Source organism: Nothobranchius furzeri, chromosome 18 (assembly GCF_043380555.1).
Source record: "Nothobranchius furzeri strain GRZ-AD chromosome 18, NfurGRZ-RIMD1, whole genome shotgun sequence".
NCBI lineage: Eukaryota > Metazoa > Chordata > Actinopteri > Cyprinodontiformes > Nothobranchiidae > Nothobranchius > Nothobranchius furzeri.
Genome location: NC_091758.1, coordinates 17,860,653 through 17,878,142, shown reverse-complemented (window position 1 = coordinate 17,878,142; position 17,490 = coordinate 17,860,653). Strand labels below are relative to the sequence as shown.

Genomic DNA, 17,490 nt, shown 5'->3' with positions numbered 1-17,490 from the left:
TTCATTTCATCTTCCTGAAGAGCTTTTGTTCAGAGAAATACAGTTCATGTCTTTCAGGATATATGAGCCAATGGCTAGTCTGAGTGAATGCTTTCAACTGAAATCAGCTTCAGTCTTTCTAATCCCACCGTGATTCATGTGACATCACACAAAAACCCGTTCCCCTCTGTCCTGGCTAACTTTAGACCTAATTCTCACTCTTTCCAAATTTTTAGAAAAATTGTTCTTGCTCAACTGCAGCCATTTGTAGAAGCTAATGCTGTTTTTGTTACATGGTTTTAGACCATGACATACTAAAGCGACTGTCTTACTGAAGATTTGTAATGATATTCACCTGTCTATCAGCAGCTGGTGCGCGGCTGTTTTTGGAGTTGCTATACCTCACTGCAGCCTTTGATACCATTGGCCACAATGTTGTTCTGTTTCATCAGAACCACCATTTGTTTCTCAGCGCTTAAATAATCAACTTCCTACTTGGCATCCAGATCTTTCTCTGTCATATTTAAAGTTGAAGCCGTCCTCCACTGCTCCTCTGTCATGTGGGGTGTCACAGGGTTTCATTCTTGGCTTCCTACTTTTTCGCATCATCTTCTGACAATTGGAGCTATTGAAACTCAACATAAGATCTCATTCCACTTTAATGCCAAAAAACTTTTGATTTCCTTCTCCTCAAGGAGAAACTACAATCATTATTTCAATAAATCTGCAGTGCACTCTAGTATTAGTGGACACGTTGACGCTCCTGTTTCAGAAAGCAGGAGTTAGCCAGAGGTGTGGGGGCAGAAAACAGCAGGATTTGGATTCTTATTCCTTAATATTCATGATATTCACACATCTCGCCTCTGATTGGCTTATAGCATCAATACTCTTCCAACGCCTCCATTCACACTGCAACAATTACATTTATCTCCACAAATAACAGAAGCCTGGCAAAGTTTTGCCGTGTTGTGGAGTTACTAACGTTTAGCTTCCACTAGCCAAGACGTGTTCTGCTCACTCCTGGACGCTAAATTAACAACAGCCTTCTCGTCATGAGCCTAGATGGATGAGTCCATGAATGCTAATTTACAGAGTGATGTAGGTCTGCGTGGCATTTTCTGACCTGAGCATTTCACTGCCTGTTTCTTTCTGGAGCTTCAACATATACCTACACATGTGTAAATTTAAAACATTAAAATAAAGTTAAAAACCCTGTAAATGATGGGAAATGCTTTATAGTTATTTTCTAAATTTGGTTTTCTTGCGGTTAAAGGATGTCAGACTAAACACCCTCAGGCCATTGTTCAAATCAATATGGAGACGTCCATAAACTCTAATGGAACCACCATCATGACACAGAAACTTAATTTACATTAAAGTAGCTCATCAGTGTTCACACCTGTAATCCTCCAGCCACCTGCTTCAGAGGGTTACAGCTCATTAACACCGTGTTTATAACAATATGAGGACTGAAGAAGAAATCGTGAGCTTGGAGTCAGGTTTGTGACACTAATGTGATGAGAAAAGACTCACGGTCAGCCGAGTTTCTGCTGTCAGAAAGAAAAAAACATAAGTTTTTTATCTCATAGAAACAACTTTTTCTTTTTGGTCAAACAAATCCTCTCCCTTAGAAATGGAAATAGATTTAAAACTACAAAAATGAAAAGATAAAAACAACCCTAATAATCAAGATCTGCTGAACATTTGGTGTTTGAAGGTTTTAGAAGCTCAGAAAAATCTTGAGTCAGAGCTGGAAGCTCCAGGAGAGTAGAACTCCCAGAATTTCACCGTTACAATTTAAAACGCATAAAGATTAATAATGTTTTATCAGAACAATCAACCGTTGTCTGTTGGTTCTGACCCAGTGGTCTGGGTGTCTTTGGTCTGATGTGTTCTGTACTGACCTGCCTGATACCGAGTCTGTAAGCCAGAATTCGATCCACAGCGTTGGGCTCCATCTGGGTCCACTGAAGCTTGAAGCCGTAGACCTGCGGGCGGTTCTGCCACAGAGCGCTGTAGGTATCATAGTAAAACTCTGGAAAATAGGCTTTTCCTAGGGAGGGCACAGAGGTCAAGGGTCAGGCAAAACAGAAACAGAGATAGCAGTCCTGTAAACTATCAATGTAGAATGTTGGTAGTTTGATCCTGAATTCATACATCAGAACCAAGAGCTCAATCAGTGCTTGATCTCTTACTAACAGCATTGTCTGGTGACCTAACAACCTTTCCTCCTGTTCACCATGGCACCACGGCTCTGAGATAATCACGAGAGTCTGTTGATTTCAGGCGCTTTAAATGGAGTTCTCAAGTTTCAGTAACATGGAAAGCTGTGACATAAAGGTCAGAAGGTTGGAGGTTCTGACCAAGCTTTTCATCTGTTCGCTCTGAGCTCCTCCATGAGCTCCATCCCAGCTTCAGGTCGGTACCAGACCAGTTTCAGGACTTCCTGCTTTGAGCTCACATGTTACAATAAAGTCTAAAGCAAATCAAAATGAGCAAATATCTCATTTAAACCATCTCACCTGTAACCAGGAAGGTGCAGCGTCCTGCCCCAGCCTCATTAGTGATATCACAGGTGTATTCACCATACCCCTCACGGTTCAGGGATTTGACTTGGTAGGTGGTGTCGTGTGTTTGGTCAGTGAACTGGCCGACAGTCAGCAGGCGAGAGCCCAGCTTCCACTCATACTGGAGGACACGAGCCGGGTTGGCCTGCAGTAAGCTACAGGTGAGGCTGAACGCTCGGCCCAGAGCTTGACGGACCTCGGTGTAAGCCGGCTCGATGGTGGGAGGGACTGACACACAGAGAGGAAACACACAGTTGTTCAGACCTAATCCACAAAATGGTTCTGGACAGACCAGAACCAAGCAGAAAGTGTTTAGTCTGAGATATAAAATCAGTCCTCAGATTTTATTTGCTCAAACTGCCTGGAGTTCATTTAAGAAACAAAATCTACAAAAGACTAAATCATCACGATCAGATTACACGAGTCATCTCACAATTTAGCATCCTGTCATAAAAAACAAACACGTTCCTCATGTTTCTCATCAAGATAATCACCATCTGCGAGTCCAGGTAAAGGTTCAGAGTGAAGGTTTGATTGGCTGAAAATGTAATGTAAACATTCATCTGAACTTGTTCTGGTACCAGGACCGAAATATAGTGAACATCTCCCAAAGTTCAGAGAGAAACTCCTTCAGAAAGTCTGGAGAACTTTTGATCTATAACCACTTCAAAATATCTTCCCATTTGTCGGGTGAGAAGAAAATGGTTGGATCACCAGGTCTGGACTGGACCAGGGATCCCGGACTGGACTGGGACTTTCAGAGCCTTGTGCATCTACTGCTCTAATGAGATGATAAATCCACTTAACTAAACTTGAAAAAATAAAATATTTCGCCAGGAAACTGTAGTTTTCCAGCCTGACCCAGAACTGAAAAAACTGAATCAAAGTCGACTTGACCCAGGAATAAAAAGGATTAAAAAACAGCTTTGATCTGGAAAAAAAATAATAATCTGAATGACAGTGTCATTTCTGATGTGGTTCTCACATTGCACTACCAGCTGGATCAGGGCCTCTCTGGGTTTGACGTTGAAGCCATTGTACTGGCTGGTTTGGCAGCGGTAAGTCCCACTCATCTCTCTCGTCACGTTGCTGATCCTCAGAATGCCGTCGTAGCTCTCCATCTGAGCCGAGCCGTCTGGCATCAAAGCTGCTGCTGCTGCCGCTGCCGCTCCACTCTCCTCCACACGGGACCACAGAATGATGGGTTTGGGTTTTCCTGACACCAGACACTGCAGATCTATGGTGTCCCCCTCCTGAACGATGAGCTGAGATTGGCCCTTTGGGATGGTGAGCTCAGGGGGAACTACAATGAGAGAGGCGGGACGGGGTTTTCAGGGAGAAATAATCAAAATGCAAAGTGTTAAGTTCTGCTAAAATCACATTCAAAATAATAGAGCTTATATTTTAATAGCTTATCAATCAATAAATAAAATGTCCTCCAATGCAACACCTGTGGTGGTTGATATATTGACGTCAATGCTGATCTCTGGGATTCCCCCGTTCCTCAGGGATGCCACACAGGTGTAGGTGCCAAAGTCCGTGAACTTTAGATCAATGATGTCCAGGTTAGTGGTTCCTGGTGAGACACTAGTGTCGGTGTGAGTGATGATCATTCTCTCAGAGCTCCTCAGGGGCCTGCCATTTTTCAACCAGCTGAACTGCAGCTCCTCTGGAGGCGTGGCTTCTACCTGACAGCTGATCTTCACTTCCCTGCCGATCTGAATGTTGTCTTCATTGTGGTATGGGTCAGGTGTGATCCAGAAACGACCTTTACAAAGACCTGGAGAAGACAACGGAAGATGAAATGGAGGATAAATGTAAATCGGAAATAACATACTGAATAAGTGGGAGAATGAGGATAAGCTGTGGACATTTTTTAGGGAGCAAAGGCAAAAAATAAATAAATAAATAATCAGGAGTTCAAGTTTAAACCCTCCCTTTTATGTCTGGGTATTTTGTTCTCTTTCCTTCCCTTTCTGTTGAACTTGTGTGTTGCTCTCTGCTGGCTGGAGGAGTTTTTGTTAAAAAGCATCCCCCAGAAAACTGTGATGTGTTGGGTTTGTAGTCTAAGCTGCATTAGCTCCTCAGGCAGCCTGTCCTCAAAAGTAGACACTTTCTCACAAATGAGAAGACAAATTCACGTGCATAAAATCACAGTCATCCTAGGAAGTTAGCGTTCCCTGTTTAGGTGTGCAAAAACTCCAAAGAACAAAGGGAATGTGTTCGAAGTTTAGGGCAGAAAAGGTCTAGGATGATAAAATAAAACTTCATTTAAAAAAGAAAAAACCACAAACACTGCTTTACAAGCCATTCGGTCAGCTAGAAGCACACAGAGGGACCAATTCTCATTGTCTTGAACATTTAGCTGGACCACATCAAATAAAAATAATAGCCTCAGTTTGAAGACAACACTTCTGGCTATGATGGCTGTTTCGGCTGCAGGTTGGACAAACATGAGAAAGTATGAGAAAAGCATGCTGAACAAGCCGGTATAATCCAGAACGTCCTCTTCACACTGGATCAGCTGTCAAAGCAACAATTCAGGAAATTCATGTTTCCACTGGTTCTTACACTCGCTACAGCAACACCTGTCACATCAAGCTGCGATGAATGCTGGCTCTTTTTTGTTACCACAGTTTCAGTAATGTTTGCTTTAAATCTCACTGCTCTGTTTTTGTGATTTTCCTTCTGGATCCACTGAGATTAATTAAGTACATCCATTTATCTTTACCTTTTAAAGAGCAAGCCCCCCCCCCCAGCAGAGTCTTACTCCACTCCACTCCCACTTCCTGTTTGAAAAATGCAACAAATGCTGCTGCCTGGCAGACCAAGAGGGTGGAGCTGCTGGCAAATGCACACACATGACAGGCTCACAACGACATTGTGACATCATAATGTACCAGCTAATGCCATAGTGTTCCTCTTGCCAATAGTGGTGGTAGATTTAAATTCAAATGTAATGCTGAGTTTTTAGCTGCCCAACACTGACGGTTTTAGTCATAATATTTACATTTTAAATAAGATGCACTAAAGTGCCAAATTATTGACTACACGTGTCTACAGCACAATTAGACACTCGTTAATATAGTTTATCAGCAAAGAAAAGTTGATTTGGGGGTGACTTGCTCTTTAAATATAATCTGGCAGCCTGTTTATAGAATGTTCTAAATCCCACGTCAAACCAGCCTTTCATGGATCCAACTAACCTGGTTTCAGTTCTGGATCTGAACATAAGCATTGTTTCTAGAGCTAAATTTGCAGTGGCATGCTAGTGCTGCCAGCCTATAGCCCACATTAAGCCCACAAGTAATCAGAATTATATAAAACATCTGTGTGTGTAATATTTGAGAGGCAGATTAATTTAAAAATATTGTCAGACATCCAGCTGCTGTAGCAGATGCTGAGTGATGCCAATACAGCTCATAAACATGTACAGTGGGGCAAAAATGTATTTAGTCAGCCACCGATAGTGCAAGTTCTCCCACTTAAAATGATGACAGAGGTCAGTAATTTTCATCATAGGTACACTTCAACTGTGAGAGACAGAATGTGAAAAAAATCCATGAATTCACATGGCAGGATTTTTAAAGAATTTATTTGTGAATCTGGGTGGAAAATAAGTATTTGGTCAATAACAAAAATTCAACTCAATACTTTGTAACATAACCTTTGTTGGCAATAACAGAGGTCAAACGATTACTATAGGTCTTTACCAGGTTTGCACACACAGTAGCTGGTATTTTGGCCCATTCCTCCATGCAGATCTTCTCGAGAGCAGTGATGTTTTGGGGCTGTCGCCGAGCAACACGGACTTTCAACTCCCTCCACAGATTTTCTATGGGGTTGAGGTCTGGAGACTGGCTAGGCCACTCCAGGACTTTGAAATGCTTCTTACGGAGCCACTCCTTTGTTGCCCGGGCGGTGTGTTTGGGATCATTGTCGTGTTGGAAGACCCAGCCACGTTTCATCTTCAAAGCTCTCACTGATGGAAGGAGGTTTTGGCTCAGAATCTCACGATACATGGCCCCATTCATTCTTTCCTTAACACGGATCAGTCGTCCTGTCCCCTTAGCAGAAAAACAGCCCCAAAGCATGATGTTCCCACCCCCATGCTTCACAGTAGGTATGGTGTTCTTGGGATGCAACTCAGTATTCTTCTTCCTCCAAACACGACGAGTTGTTTATACCAAAAAGTTCTACTTTGGTTTCATCTGACCACATGACATTCTCCCAATCCTCTGCTGTATCATCCATGTGCTCTCTGGCAAACTTCAGATGGGCCTGGACATGCACTGGCTTCAGCAGCGGAACACGTCTGGCACTGCAGGATTTGATTCCCTGCCGTTGTAGTGTGTTACTGATGGTGACCTTTGTTACTGTGGTCCCAGCTCTCTGCAGGTCATTCACCAGGTCCCCCCGTGTGGTTCTGGGATTCTTGCTCACCATTCTCATGATCATTTTGACCCCACAGGATGAGATCTTGCATGGAGCCCCAGATCGAGGGAGATTATCAGTGGTCTTTTCTGATAATTGCTCCCACAGTTGATTTTTTCACACCAAGCTGCTTACCTATTGTAGATTCACTCTTCCCAGTCTGGTGCAGGTCTACAATTCTTTTCCTGGTGTCCTTTGAAAGCTCTTTGGTCTTGGCCATAGTGGAGTTTGGAGTCTGACTGTTTGAGGCTGTGGACAGGTGTCTTTTATACAGATAATGAGTTCAAACAGGTGCCATTAATACAGGTAATGAGCTTCTTAAAGAAGACGTTACAGGTCTGTGAGAGCCAGAGATTTTCCTTGTTTGAAGTGACCAAATACTTATTTTCCACCCTGATTTACAAATAAATTCTTTAAAAATCCTGCCATGTGAATTCATGGATTTTTTTTCACATTCTGTCTCTCACAGTTGAAGTGTACCTATGATGTAAATTACTGACCTCTGTCATCATTTTAAGTGGGAGAACTTGCACAATCGGTGGCTGACTAAATACTTTTTTGCCCCACTGTAGATCTACTGGAGCTTCCAGGCACACACAAATGTCGCCACCACTTTGTGATGGGGTCCAGCGTTCTCAAGGTTCAAGGTTCAAGGTTGTCTTTATTAATCCCCAAGGGGGAAATTGAATTACCCTGGACAAGTAAAAACAACATGCACATCCACACAACAAAACATTCACTGGACACTGCTACAAGCCACAATAATGATAAAAATATCAAATATACAATCATACCAAATGCTCATTGTAAAAACGCACTGCAGCTGGAATAAAAGAGATCCTAAAACGTTCAGTGGAACACCGGGGCATTAACATTCGCCCACTAAAAGAGCTCCCAAGATCCTTAAAAATCTGGTGAAGGGGGTGATCCTCCAGAGACATAACTGTCTTAAGTTTCCTCTTCATCCTTTTGTCGATGATCATGTCAAATGAGTCCAAGTGTTGCCCAACCACTGAGCCAGATTTCTTGATCATTTTGTTGATCCTGTTTTTGTCCTCAGCAGTGAGGCTCCTGCCCTAACACAACACAGCATAAAACAACACACTGGCCATAGTCCCCTGATAAAACACATTCAAGAGCCTCCTACTTATATCAAAGGATCTTAGCTTCCTAAGAAAAAACAATCTGGACTGGGCCTTTTGAACAACAGCATGACTGTTCCTTTTCCAGTTTAACTTATCGTCGAGGTACACCCCTAGATATGTATATGTCTCCACAATTTCAACAGGTTGGCCTTTGATGACCACTGGAGATAATGTTTGTTTTTTCTTTCTAAAATCAATAACCAGCTCTTGTGTTTTGCCAACATTGAGTTGCAGAAAAAATGTGGTGCACTTTGGTGAACACGAGAAGAAAGCTCCAGAACTCTGTACAGCTTGCTTGTGTTACTCTAAGTTTGCCTCTGATTCTACAGTAAACATATGTATTATGTTACTTTAAGGCTATTTTTACATAAAGAGGAAAGCATGTTGATTATATGGGTCCATCCCAGACAAAAGCTCATTTATAATTATACTTTTAATAATGCTGACATCAGGAGCTATATCAGTGGAATAAAACCGTCCTCAGCAAGTGAAAATTAAATACAACAATATTCCTCAAAATGATGAGACGTAAATCCAATGAGAACTCAATTTTCAAAGATTAAATCTACATTTATTAATAATTTAGCCACCAAAAATAAAGCTGAAGCTGCTGCAACAGTTGTGGGCCAAAGGAGGCAGTGATGCTAAAGGGGACGTGTAACATGTGACATCACATGCTTAGTCCAGTCATTTTCCCCAAGCTTCAACAAGCCTCACTGCTAGCCTGCCACAGAGCATGCTTGTCCAGAAGAATGTGTTACCATGGTGAATGAGAAGGGCTTCAGGTTAGCCTCATTCGTGGAACCAATGTTGAGGATATTAAGATGGGATTTTCAGATTGAGCCTGACTTTTGGGATAAGCTTGCTTCGTGGAACAGCCCTCTGGTCAACAGAACATTTCTGCATTATTATTATTTATTATGTTTTCACATTTACACAAATAGCATTTAGAGTTCCAGTCCCAGTTCCACTCCACTCCAGTTGGTGTCAGTAATGCACCAAGAAGTGGCTTTCTAACCACCATAAAACAGTTCAAAAGAGACAAGAAAAGGAAGAATAGGGAAATATGGCACAACGAGGAACTCACAAATCCACTGGTACCAGCCGCAGCATTGCAGAGAGGCTTTGACAGGAGGTCAAAGGAGAAGATGGTTTCAAAACTGCTTCTTTCCCGAATTGGCTGGTTCGAGGGTCAGCGAGAAACGGAATTAATCGGAAAGTAAATCCTGTTTTATTAAACTACTTTGTTATGATTTTTGGCCAAGTTGGGCAAATCAGAATTTGACACGTTTCGGAGAATTTACCAACATCCCTCAGAAAGCCACGCCTTCTTGCAGACACAAAGATGTTTTTAACACTGTGAATGAGAATGTTCAAACTCTTATGTAATATGTATGAGTGTAAACAATGATTCACTTGTTAAATCAAACATATACAGATTTGTGATATAAATGGATCGTTGTAAGAGCAATATTTATTTTAAATTCATTGATTTAAACACAGATTATTCAAACATTTGATGTAAACATCTTGTTCATTCATCACATATGATTATTTAACTATAACATCGTGGAGTCTTCACTTATTCAGAGTGAAAAATGTTGACGTCTGACTTTCACAGATAGTGTAGACCTTGGGACAGAGTGTCTATTTGAATGTTTTGTCTTCGTGGAATGTCAACACGCACTGAGCAGAACCTTCTGGATTTAGAAGGCCACACAGAAGGTGGAATTATGCTGTAGATGAAAGGTCACTATGTTGGTCAATTTATAGGTGAAAATTGGCCCTTTTGGACATTACACGGGGAGGACTGGGTGAAAGTGTTGTGAGACAGAGCCACGTATTATCAAATGAGAACCTCCTACCTTCTGCCAAGACACTGAAATGTATCATGAGTGGATATTCTAGCATGTCAATGACACAAAAGACACAGTCAAGAAACATTTTAGGGACTTGGTCTTGGTGTGACCTAGTCAGTTTCCAGACCTTAATCACTTAAAACATGGAAGGAGCAAAAGATTCCAGTTGCCAAACATAAACCACGAAACCAATGATTTGGTGAGGATCCACAAAGAAAGGTGGCACCAAATCACCCCTGAGAACTGTGCAAAACTTGTACAGGGAACAATTCTGACATCTGTGATTTCCAACAAGTACACATTCTTCAGAGACCAAATACAATTGATAGCCTGGCCTGCCAGACTCGTCCTCTGTTCAATTCTGCGCTGAGAAAGAGCCTGGTTACTCACAGGCAGAAAGGCACTTGAGGGGCGGGACTAGCCAGCTCAACAATAACCAATCAGAAAAAAGACTGAAATGCCGACTGTACCGCGTGATGCTGTAGTTTTTTAGCTGTAGTAAAAAATGGCGTCAGGCAACAGCGCAAACATCTTTCTTTAGAAGAAAGGCTTTTAGCGCTTCTACTTGCGGTTTTAAAGACAAGTCCAAGTCATTTAGAACAGAGGAAAGAGTCACAGCGAACTCTGCTTCAGTCGCCGTGTTCGACAAACTCGTTTCATGGTGTGTGACGTACGCTACTCAGCGCTGATTGGCTCGGTTAGAATTTTCAGGGGGTGGGGTTGTTTGAATAGGAGCGTTCCCACCCAGACCCTTTCTCTGTGCAGAATTAAACAGAGGAGGAGTCTGTCAGGCCAGGCTAGGGAATTTAATTATTACTTTTTGGAAATGTCTTTTTGTGGATAAAAAAAAATCAAGCTCTTTTCCTTCAGCTAAACGCATAAACTGCATGGGCAGCAGTAGGTCAGGAGGTAGAGCGAATTGCCTGGTAATCGGAAGGTTGCAGGTTTGATCCCAGCTCTGACCAGACAAGGCTGCTGTTGTGTCCTTGGACAAGACACTTAACCTGTGGTGGTCAGAGGGACAGGTGGCACCAGTGTTCTGCAGCCTCACCTCTGTCAGTGCACCCCAGGTCAGCTGTGGCTACACCGTAGCTCATCATCACCAATGTGTGAAAGTGTGTGTGAAGGCGCTATGTAAAATATAGGCCAAATATAGAGGATGGATGCTGTCTATAAATCCAAGAACACCGTCCCCACCGTCAAATATAGTGTGAGACTATCCTTCACACACTTCCTGGTTTACCTTCATCCACCGGTTGCTGATGGTGATAAATCAAAGACAGTTTCCTTGGGTTATTAGCATTAATCATTACTTTTAAATGAAACTGGATAATATGCTTCTAATGTCTCAGATTAGGAGACATACAGATAACAAACAACTAGTAAGCTTGGCTTTGGTTTCTCAATATTTAGTTTATAACGTTAGTAATTACTGTTTTCTGAAATCAGCCTGCATGGGACAGCTGTGGTTGGGATGATGAATTATCCTACCTCTAACCAGGATGCTCATGGATTTTTTAGCAGGGTTTCCCACATTGTTGGAGGCAGTGCAGGTGTAGGTGCCTCCATCATCAGCAGTAATCCTAGGGATGGTCAGTCTGCCCTCATCAATGATGCTCCTCTTTGGGAGCTCCTCCCCCTCTTGTTTCCACCACCTGAGGGCTGGCGGCGGGTCTCCATTTGACACCTTGCACATCAGAGTGACCGATTGTCCTGGGTTCACCACCACCGGTTCCTCCGGGAGCAATCGGATAAATGGGGGAGCTAGGGGAGTAGAGTAAATGTTTTAAATCATCCAGTTGACATGGGTTTATGAAAAAAATATTGGTCATCCTATAAGCTTATCTGACTTGATAGATCAGAAGGCCTGACAAAAGCTCAAACTGGAAATGCACGAGAGTTTTAGTTAACACTTTTCTGCTTAAATACATAAAATACATAAGTGGTTTAATCCTTTCACCAGCTGGGTCATGGAAGCTCCATAAAACTATTTTAACAGATTATGTGGATTGGTTTATCATGCTTGTTTGATAGCTCAGATTAAGGCTCGGGCTTACGGTACATGCCCAGAGAGCAGTCTCAGGATGTGTGTGTGTGTGCGTGTGTGTGTGTGTGTGTGTGTGTGTGTGTGTGTGTGTGTGTGTGTGTGTGTGTGCGCGCACACACACCTGTGTTGTTGCTCAGACTGAAGACTGAATGCTTGTCTCTCATGTCACAGGCATTCCTGACAGAAGCTATGCAGGTGTAGACAGCGTAATCACGCATTCGCAGATTCTTTAGCTTCAAGATTTTGGTTTCACCCTGAAACACAAACACACACACACACACACACACACACACGCACATGCACACGCACACGCACACACACACACACACACACAGGTCAATAGTACCAACAGTGGACTGTCAGACTAACCTGCTAAGAGTAGACTTCTGTTTCTGGTCCATTTGGAAAAAAATTACATAAATCGGACATTTACTTTTAATATGCTTTTCCATGATATTACTGAAAATGTGACTTTTAATCATTTTTAACACACACACACACACGCGCGCGCGTGCGTGCGTGCGTGCACACACACACACACACACACACACACACACGCACGCGCACACACACACGCGCGCACACACACACCAATCCAAATCTGTTTTTCAGATAGGTGCCATTCTGTGTCAGTCTTTAGATTGGGAAGCTGTGTATGCAGAAGACACAAAAAGAAAAAAGCAGGTGCATCATATCATTGGAGAATCTGGAACTTTATTTTTAATATAATTTCAGTGCAGATGGAATGAAAGTAGTTGGTCTTGCTGAAATGGGTCAAGTTTTGGGTTAATGGTGCTATAAGAATCCTTTTGTTGGAGTAAATGACTTTTATTTCTGAATAACTGTCTCATTTTTGGCCTTGTTATTGTTTGTAAATGAAAATATTTTATAGATTTTGTTTCCTTATTAGTTTGTCATTAATGGGAAAAAAATTCTAGTTTAAAAAATGTAGAAGTCATCAGTTTTTCCCAATCCCATCCAGTTTTATTTCTATAGCACATTTAAAAACAGCATTGCAGCTAATGAGGTGTTACCTCCTCACCTGTGTGAAAAATGGCTTGTATATCTCCACCCCCGAGTCAGACCCCTCTGAAAGAACCTCCCTGCCTCTGAGCCAGGTGTAGTGGACCAGAGGGTTAGAATCAGCCGCACAGCGAAGGAACACTGTCCGCTCAAAGTAAAACTGCTCCTTCACCTCATCATCGCTCTGGTGCACTGTAATCACTGGGTCATCCATGTCTGAGGAAACAGGTGGGGGGGGGTTGAGAGGGATAAGAAAGACAACAGATCATTTTCACCATCAACAGTTAAAATGGGTTCTAGAGTAGCAAAGATGTTTATCCAGCACTGTACAACACTTGGATCAGCACATTTTAAACGTGACTAGACCAGAAAAATATTTGACTGAGTTAGTTATGACTTCTTAACCTTCCCTCTGCAGTACCCTCAGAGTAATGTTGTTGGATCTGGAGATACATAGACACACATTTGATAAATTTCATTAATTAAAAGCAAAATTGCCAATGAATAAGTTTTGGGTATTCACGGGCATTAGCAGTAAGTTCTCAGAGAGAACTGTTGAACTGATGAGTTGTCCCAATAAATAAATGACCCGGAGATGGGATGGGAGCATCACTTTTACCCACTATCAGTGGCGGTGGGGGGGGGGCGGGGGGGCGCTATAGCTACCCCTGGATTAGTCATTGCACCCCCGCACCCCCAGGTAAATATTAGACTTTTTTTTTTTACAATTTAATTTTAATTTAAAGTGTGGATGTGATAATATTCAACTTACAAAACAGAAATAATCAGTAAATTATCATATAGATAGTAAAAACTTAAACCAAAACAGGAAATTGATGTTAACCTTTGACCTCATTTTCCACAGCTGTGAACGAGTGAAAGGTAGAGCTAGTGGTAAAATGGATCGGTTTTTGTTGCCCAATTTTCCACGGGTTCAGTCAGAAACGAATTAATCTTTGGAAGTGATCTCAGACCCACAAAAACCTACGGATCTGGATGAAGAGAGTCAACCCTCAACCGCCGCAGCAGTCGAGGGTTTTGCCGCTGGAAATGCTAACACTAACGTTAGCTAACCTTGCAACACTATAGAAGGTTTTCTGTGTGGCTGTATGTGTTTATGATTTCATGGAAAAGTTAGAGATTGTTCTTATGTTTATGATGTATATTAATGATTGTTTCAGGTGTTGTTGAGGTTTTGTGCACGCATGTGTATCTGCTAGTGTTGAAGGTGTTTAGAGAACAACATGTACCCATGACCTTTTCCTTCATAGCACCCTCAATAAAAAGATTAGCTCCTTCATAGCACCTGCAGAAAAAAATTTCTGGAGCCGCCACTGCCCACTATTAGTCTTGATAATGAAAGACCATCAGAAATGGCCAATCCCATCCAACTACCGTGAATCATCTGCCTCTGTGCAACATGATAGACAAATAGTGGATCAATACGTGAGCAGGAAGTGGGATGCTACAGACAGAACGCTGACCACACACAGGCAACACACACTAGCCTGTTCACTGCCTAAACTGACTACAAGAAATCCTCCAACTTGATGTCAAACTTGTGGATCCTGGAGAGCTTGGAAATCCAACACCAACACAACACTTCATCTAAATACGTCATCAAGATCTCAATGAAAATGTGGAAGACAACTGCAGAGTCCAACTCAATGCTGATTATACAAGTTAGCATCAAGTGCAGCATATACCAAAGTGATGCTCTGTCCTCACTTTGGTTCTACATCAGCATGAGCCCCATAAACCCCATAAAACAACCCCATGTAGTCAAAGGATTGTGCATCAGAGAAGGCAGAAGGAAAAATCATTGTGAAACTCTGCTAAACCACTGCTCAATGCAAAGCTTGCAGCTTGTTCATTCACTCCACACATTAGTTGAGTTAAACACAGAGAGGGTTAAGGCTGTGAAAACATAAACAACATCAACTATTGTCAGTCCAGTCTCACTACATGGATGTTCTTACAATAGACATCGACGCGTATGGAGCGGATGGCCGGAGACCCCAGTCCGTTCTCTGCCTTGCAGTAGTAGCGCCCTCCCTGGTGGCGGTGGATGTTCTCAATCCTTAAAGTCTCGCTGTGAAGCGAGGAGTTAACCTGAAGGTCTGAAGTACCACCAGCTGTCTTCGTCCAACGAATCTGCCCAGAACAAGATACAATTGTTAGTACATGCAGTCCTCACACAGATGTACCCTCTAAAACAGTTGCAGGGCTAAACCAAGGCCAGGTCATCTTTAGCACCAGTTCATTGTGTGCTGATTGCTAGAAGCATCTGGTCTGGCACCAAAAAACTGGTGACTGCCTCAAAGAAACTAACAACTAGTTTCTATTTGGCTTATTATTATAATAATAAATATTATGCCAATTTTTTTTTTTTGCTTTTATTCTGAAGAGTTTCAGACACAGTAATATAACTACAGAAGGTCAGCCTTTAAAACCAATGCAAGTATCAGTGAACAAATATGGCGTCTCTTTACTTCTGTTGCAGGATCAGGAATACCTAGAGCTGAAGCAGCAAATGATCCACCTTACTAAATGTCTCCCTCTCTGTATTGGCTGTGGTTTAACTTAGTGTTTAGTCTGAGATGCTGCACTCTGCTAGCCCAGAAATCTAGACCGATCGAAGCAGAAGCAAAATGATTTTGCGCTGTAGGTTGATCTAGCTACATTGGGGCTTCAGCAGGCCAGAACAGTTTTGTGTTATGCCAATCACAGCACTTGGGGGGGGGGGGGGGGGGGGGGGCGGGGGTAGTCATGCTAAAGTCATAGAAAAGGTTGCAGCCCAGGTACGAACCTGCTACCTTTTCACTGAATGGTGCTACTAACTGCACCACCATGCAGCTTGTTGCTTCATCCTTCATAGTATAGTGGCATTCTGGTTGATTTCTGTTTGTGTTTCCTTGATCATAGCTCAAAGCCTCATCTTCCATTGATGACAATGAGCCCTGGTTTTAGTCTTCATACCATAGTCATAAGCTCACTGATCTCTTCTGCAGTCATTTGTTTCTGCAATGGTGCCAGAGGGGATAATTTGTAGTACCTAATACACAACTAGCAGTAGTGCTTCAGAAGGTAAATCATCACTTAGGCATGATAAGGGATGCAGACTGTAGGTTTCTGACTTGATCATGAATTTTATTCACACTGAAAGCAAAAGGCAACTTGGTACCCATTTTCAGATGGTGGCGATGATGGTTGATGACACTGAGTCTGAAGATATTTCTTAGTCAAACTGGATGTTGTCATGTTGTGAGGGTGGAGATGATGGACCATGTGTGGTGGAGCTGACCAGGAGGCAGGAATGCAGGCATGGATAAAGTAAAAATGGGTTTAATGACAGGATACGGCAGGAACAACGAGAACAACACGACAAACAACAATGATCTGACAAAGACTGGCACAAGGAGGGAGGTATAAATACACAGGGAAATCAGGAACACATGGACAGGTTAACGAGGGACAGGTGAGAACAATATGGATCAATCAGGGCAGGAGAGAGACACAGTCAGGAAGGCAGGGGCAAATTGTGACAGATGTTTCCATTTGACCCCACATGTTTGATACATTAGAACAGATAAAGAGACAGACTTGTTACCTGTGGTCGAGGGTGTCCAGTTACCAGACACTGTAGCTCCAGAGTCCCTCCCTCTCTGATGGTGTAAATCCTCTCACTGTATTGCTCCTCTTCCACATTACAGGCCTGGCCTAACTGTACAATTCGCACTGTGGGAGATGCTGGAGACAACAACACACACACAGAAAACATACAAATAATATTGAAAGTTAGATATATAAGAAATCTGACTATACCAATATCTTTAGTTGCTCTTTCCTTTTACACTAGATATGTGTTTCTGTAACTTTGTCTGATGTACTTAATTCAAACAACAACAAAAGTATATGTGTCTAATTAAAATGGTAAAAATGGTAACTGGTCTGTATTTATACAGTCTTCTTATACAAGCCATCAAGTCGCTTTACAAGACACCAGTCATTCACCCATTCACACACATATTAATACACTGGTAGTGATGAGCTACAGCTTCCCTGGGCAGATCACAGGCACCACCAGTCCTCCTGACAACTACCAGCAAGCAAGGAGGGTGACGTGTCTTGCCCAAGAGCACACCCTGCAACCATCTGGTTAACTCCTCTGTCACCATCGCTCATAACACTTATTACCATTACTGCAGCATATTTTACATAAGTGTATCAGTCAAGTCAAGTCAAGCTAAGCTAAGCTAAGCTAAGCTAAGTCAAGTCAAGTCAAGTCAAGTCAAGTCATTTTATGGCACAGGACTATAGATGTGTGGTATGAACCACAGCTCACTTATATAAGGGTATGAAATAGTTTTATTTCAGTTCAACTAAAATATTTCATTATTAGATGCTGTTTTAAATCATTGTTGAGGTATCTTCAA

The 17,490-nt window shown here is 42.3% G+C and overlaps 1 protein-coding gene across 1 annotated transcript in view; it reads right to left on the bottom strand.

The window, feature by feature from the left end:
• mdga2a (MAM domain containing glycosylphosphatidylinositol anchor 2a) overlaps positions 1 to 17,490 on the bottom strand; it is a 46,030-nt gene that overhangs the window by 12,104 nt on the left and 16,436 nt on the right. Inside the window, exons 2-10 of the mRNA XM_015969413.3 lie at positions 16,665 to 16,804; positions 15,034 to 15,208; positions 13,074 to 13,270; positions 12,153 to 12,285; positions 11,476 to 11,748; positions 3,997 to 4,326; positions 3,532 to 3,849; positions 2,502 to 2,774; positions 1,884 to 2,032 (exon numbers count right to left, since the gene is read on the bottom strand). Coding sequence (XP_015824899.3) covers positions 1,884 to 2,032; positions 2,502 to 2,774; positions 3,532 to 3,849; positions 3,997 to 4,326; positions 11,476 to 11,748; positions 12,153 to 12,285; positions 13,074 to 13,270; positions 15,034 to 15,208; positions 16,665 to 16,804 — 1,988 coding nt within the window. The remainder of the gene's footprint in view (positions 1 to 1,883; positions 2,033 to 2,501; positions 2,775 to 3,531; positions 3,850 to 3,996; positions 4,327 to 11,475; positions 11,749 to 12,152; positions 12,286 to 13,073; positions 13,271 to 15,033; positions 15,209 to 16,664; positions 16,805 to 17,490) is intronic.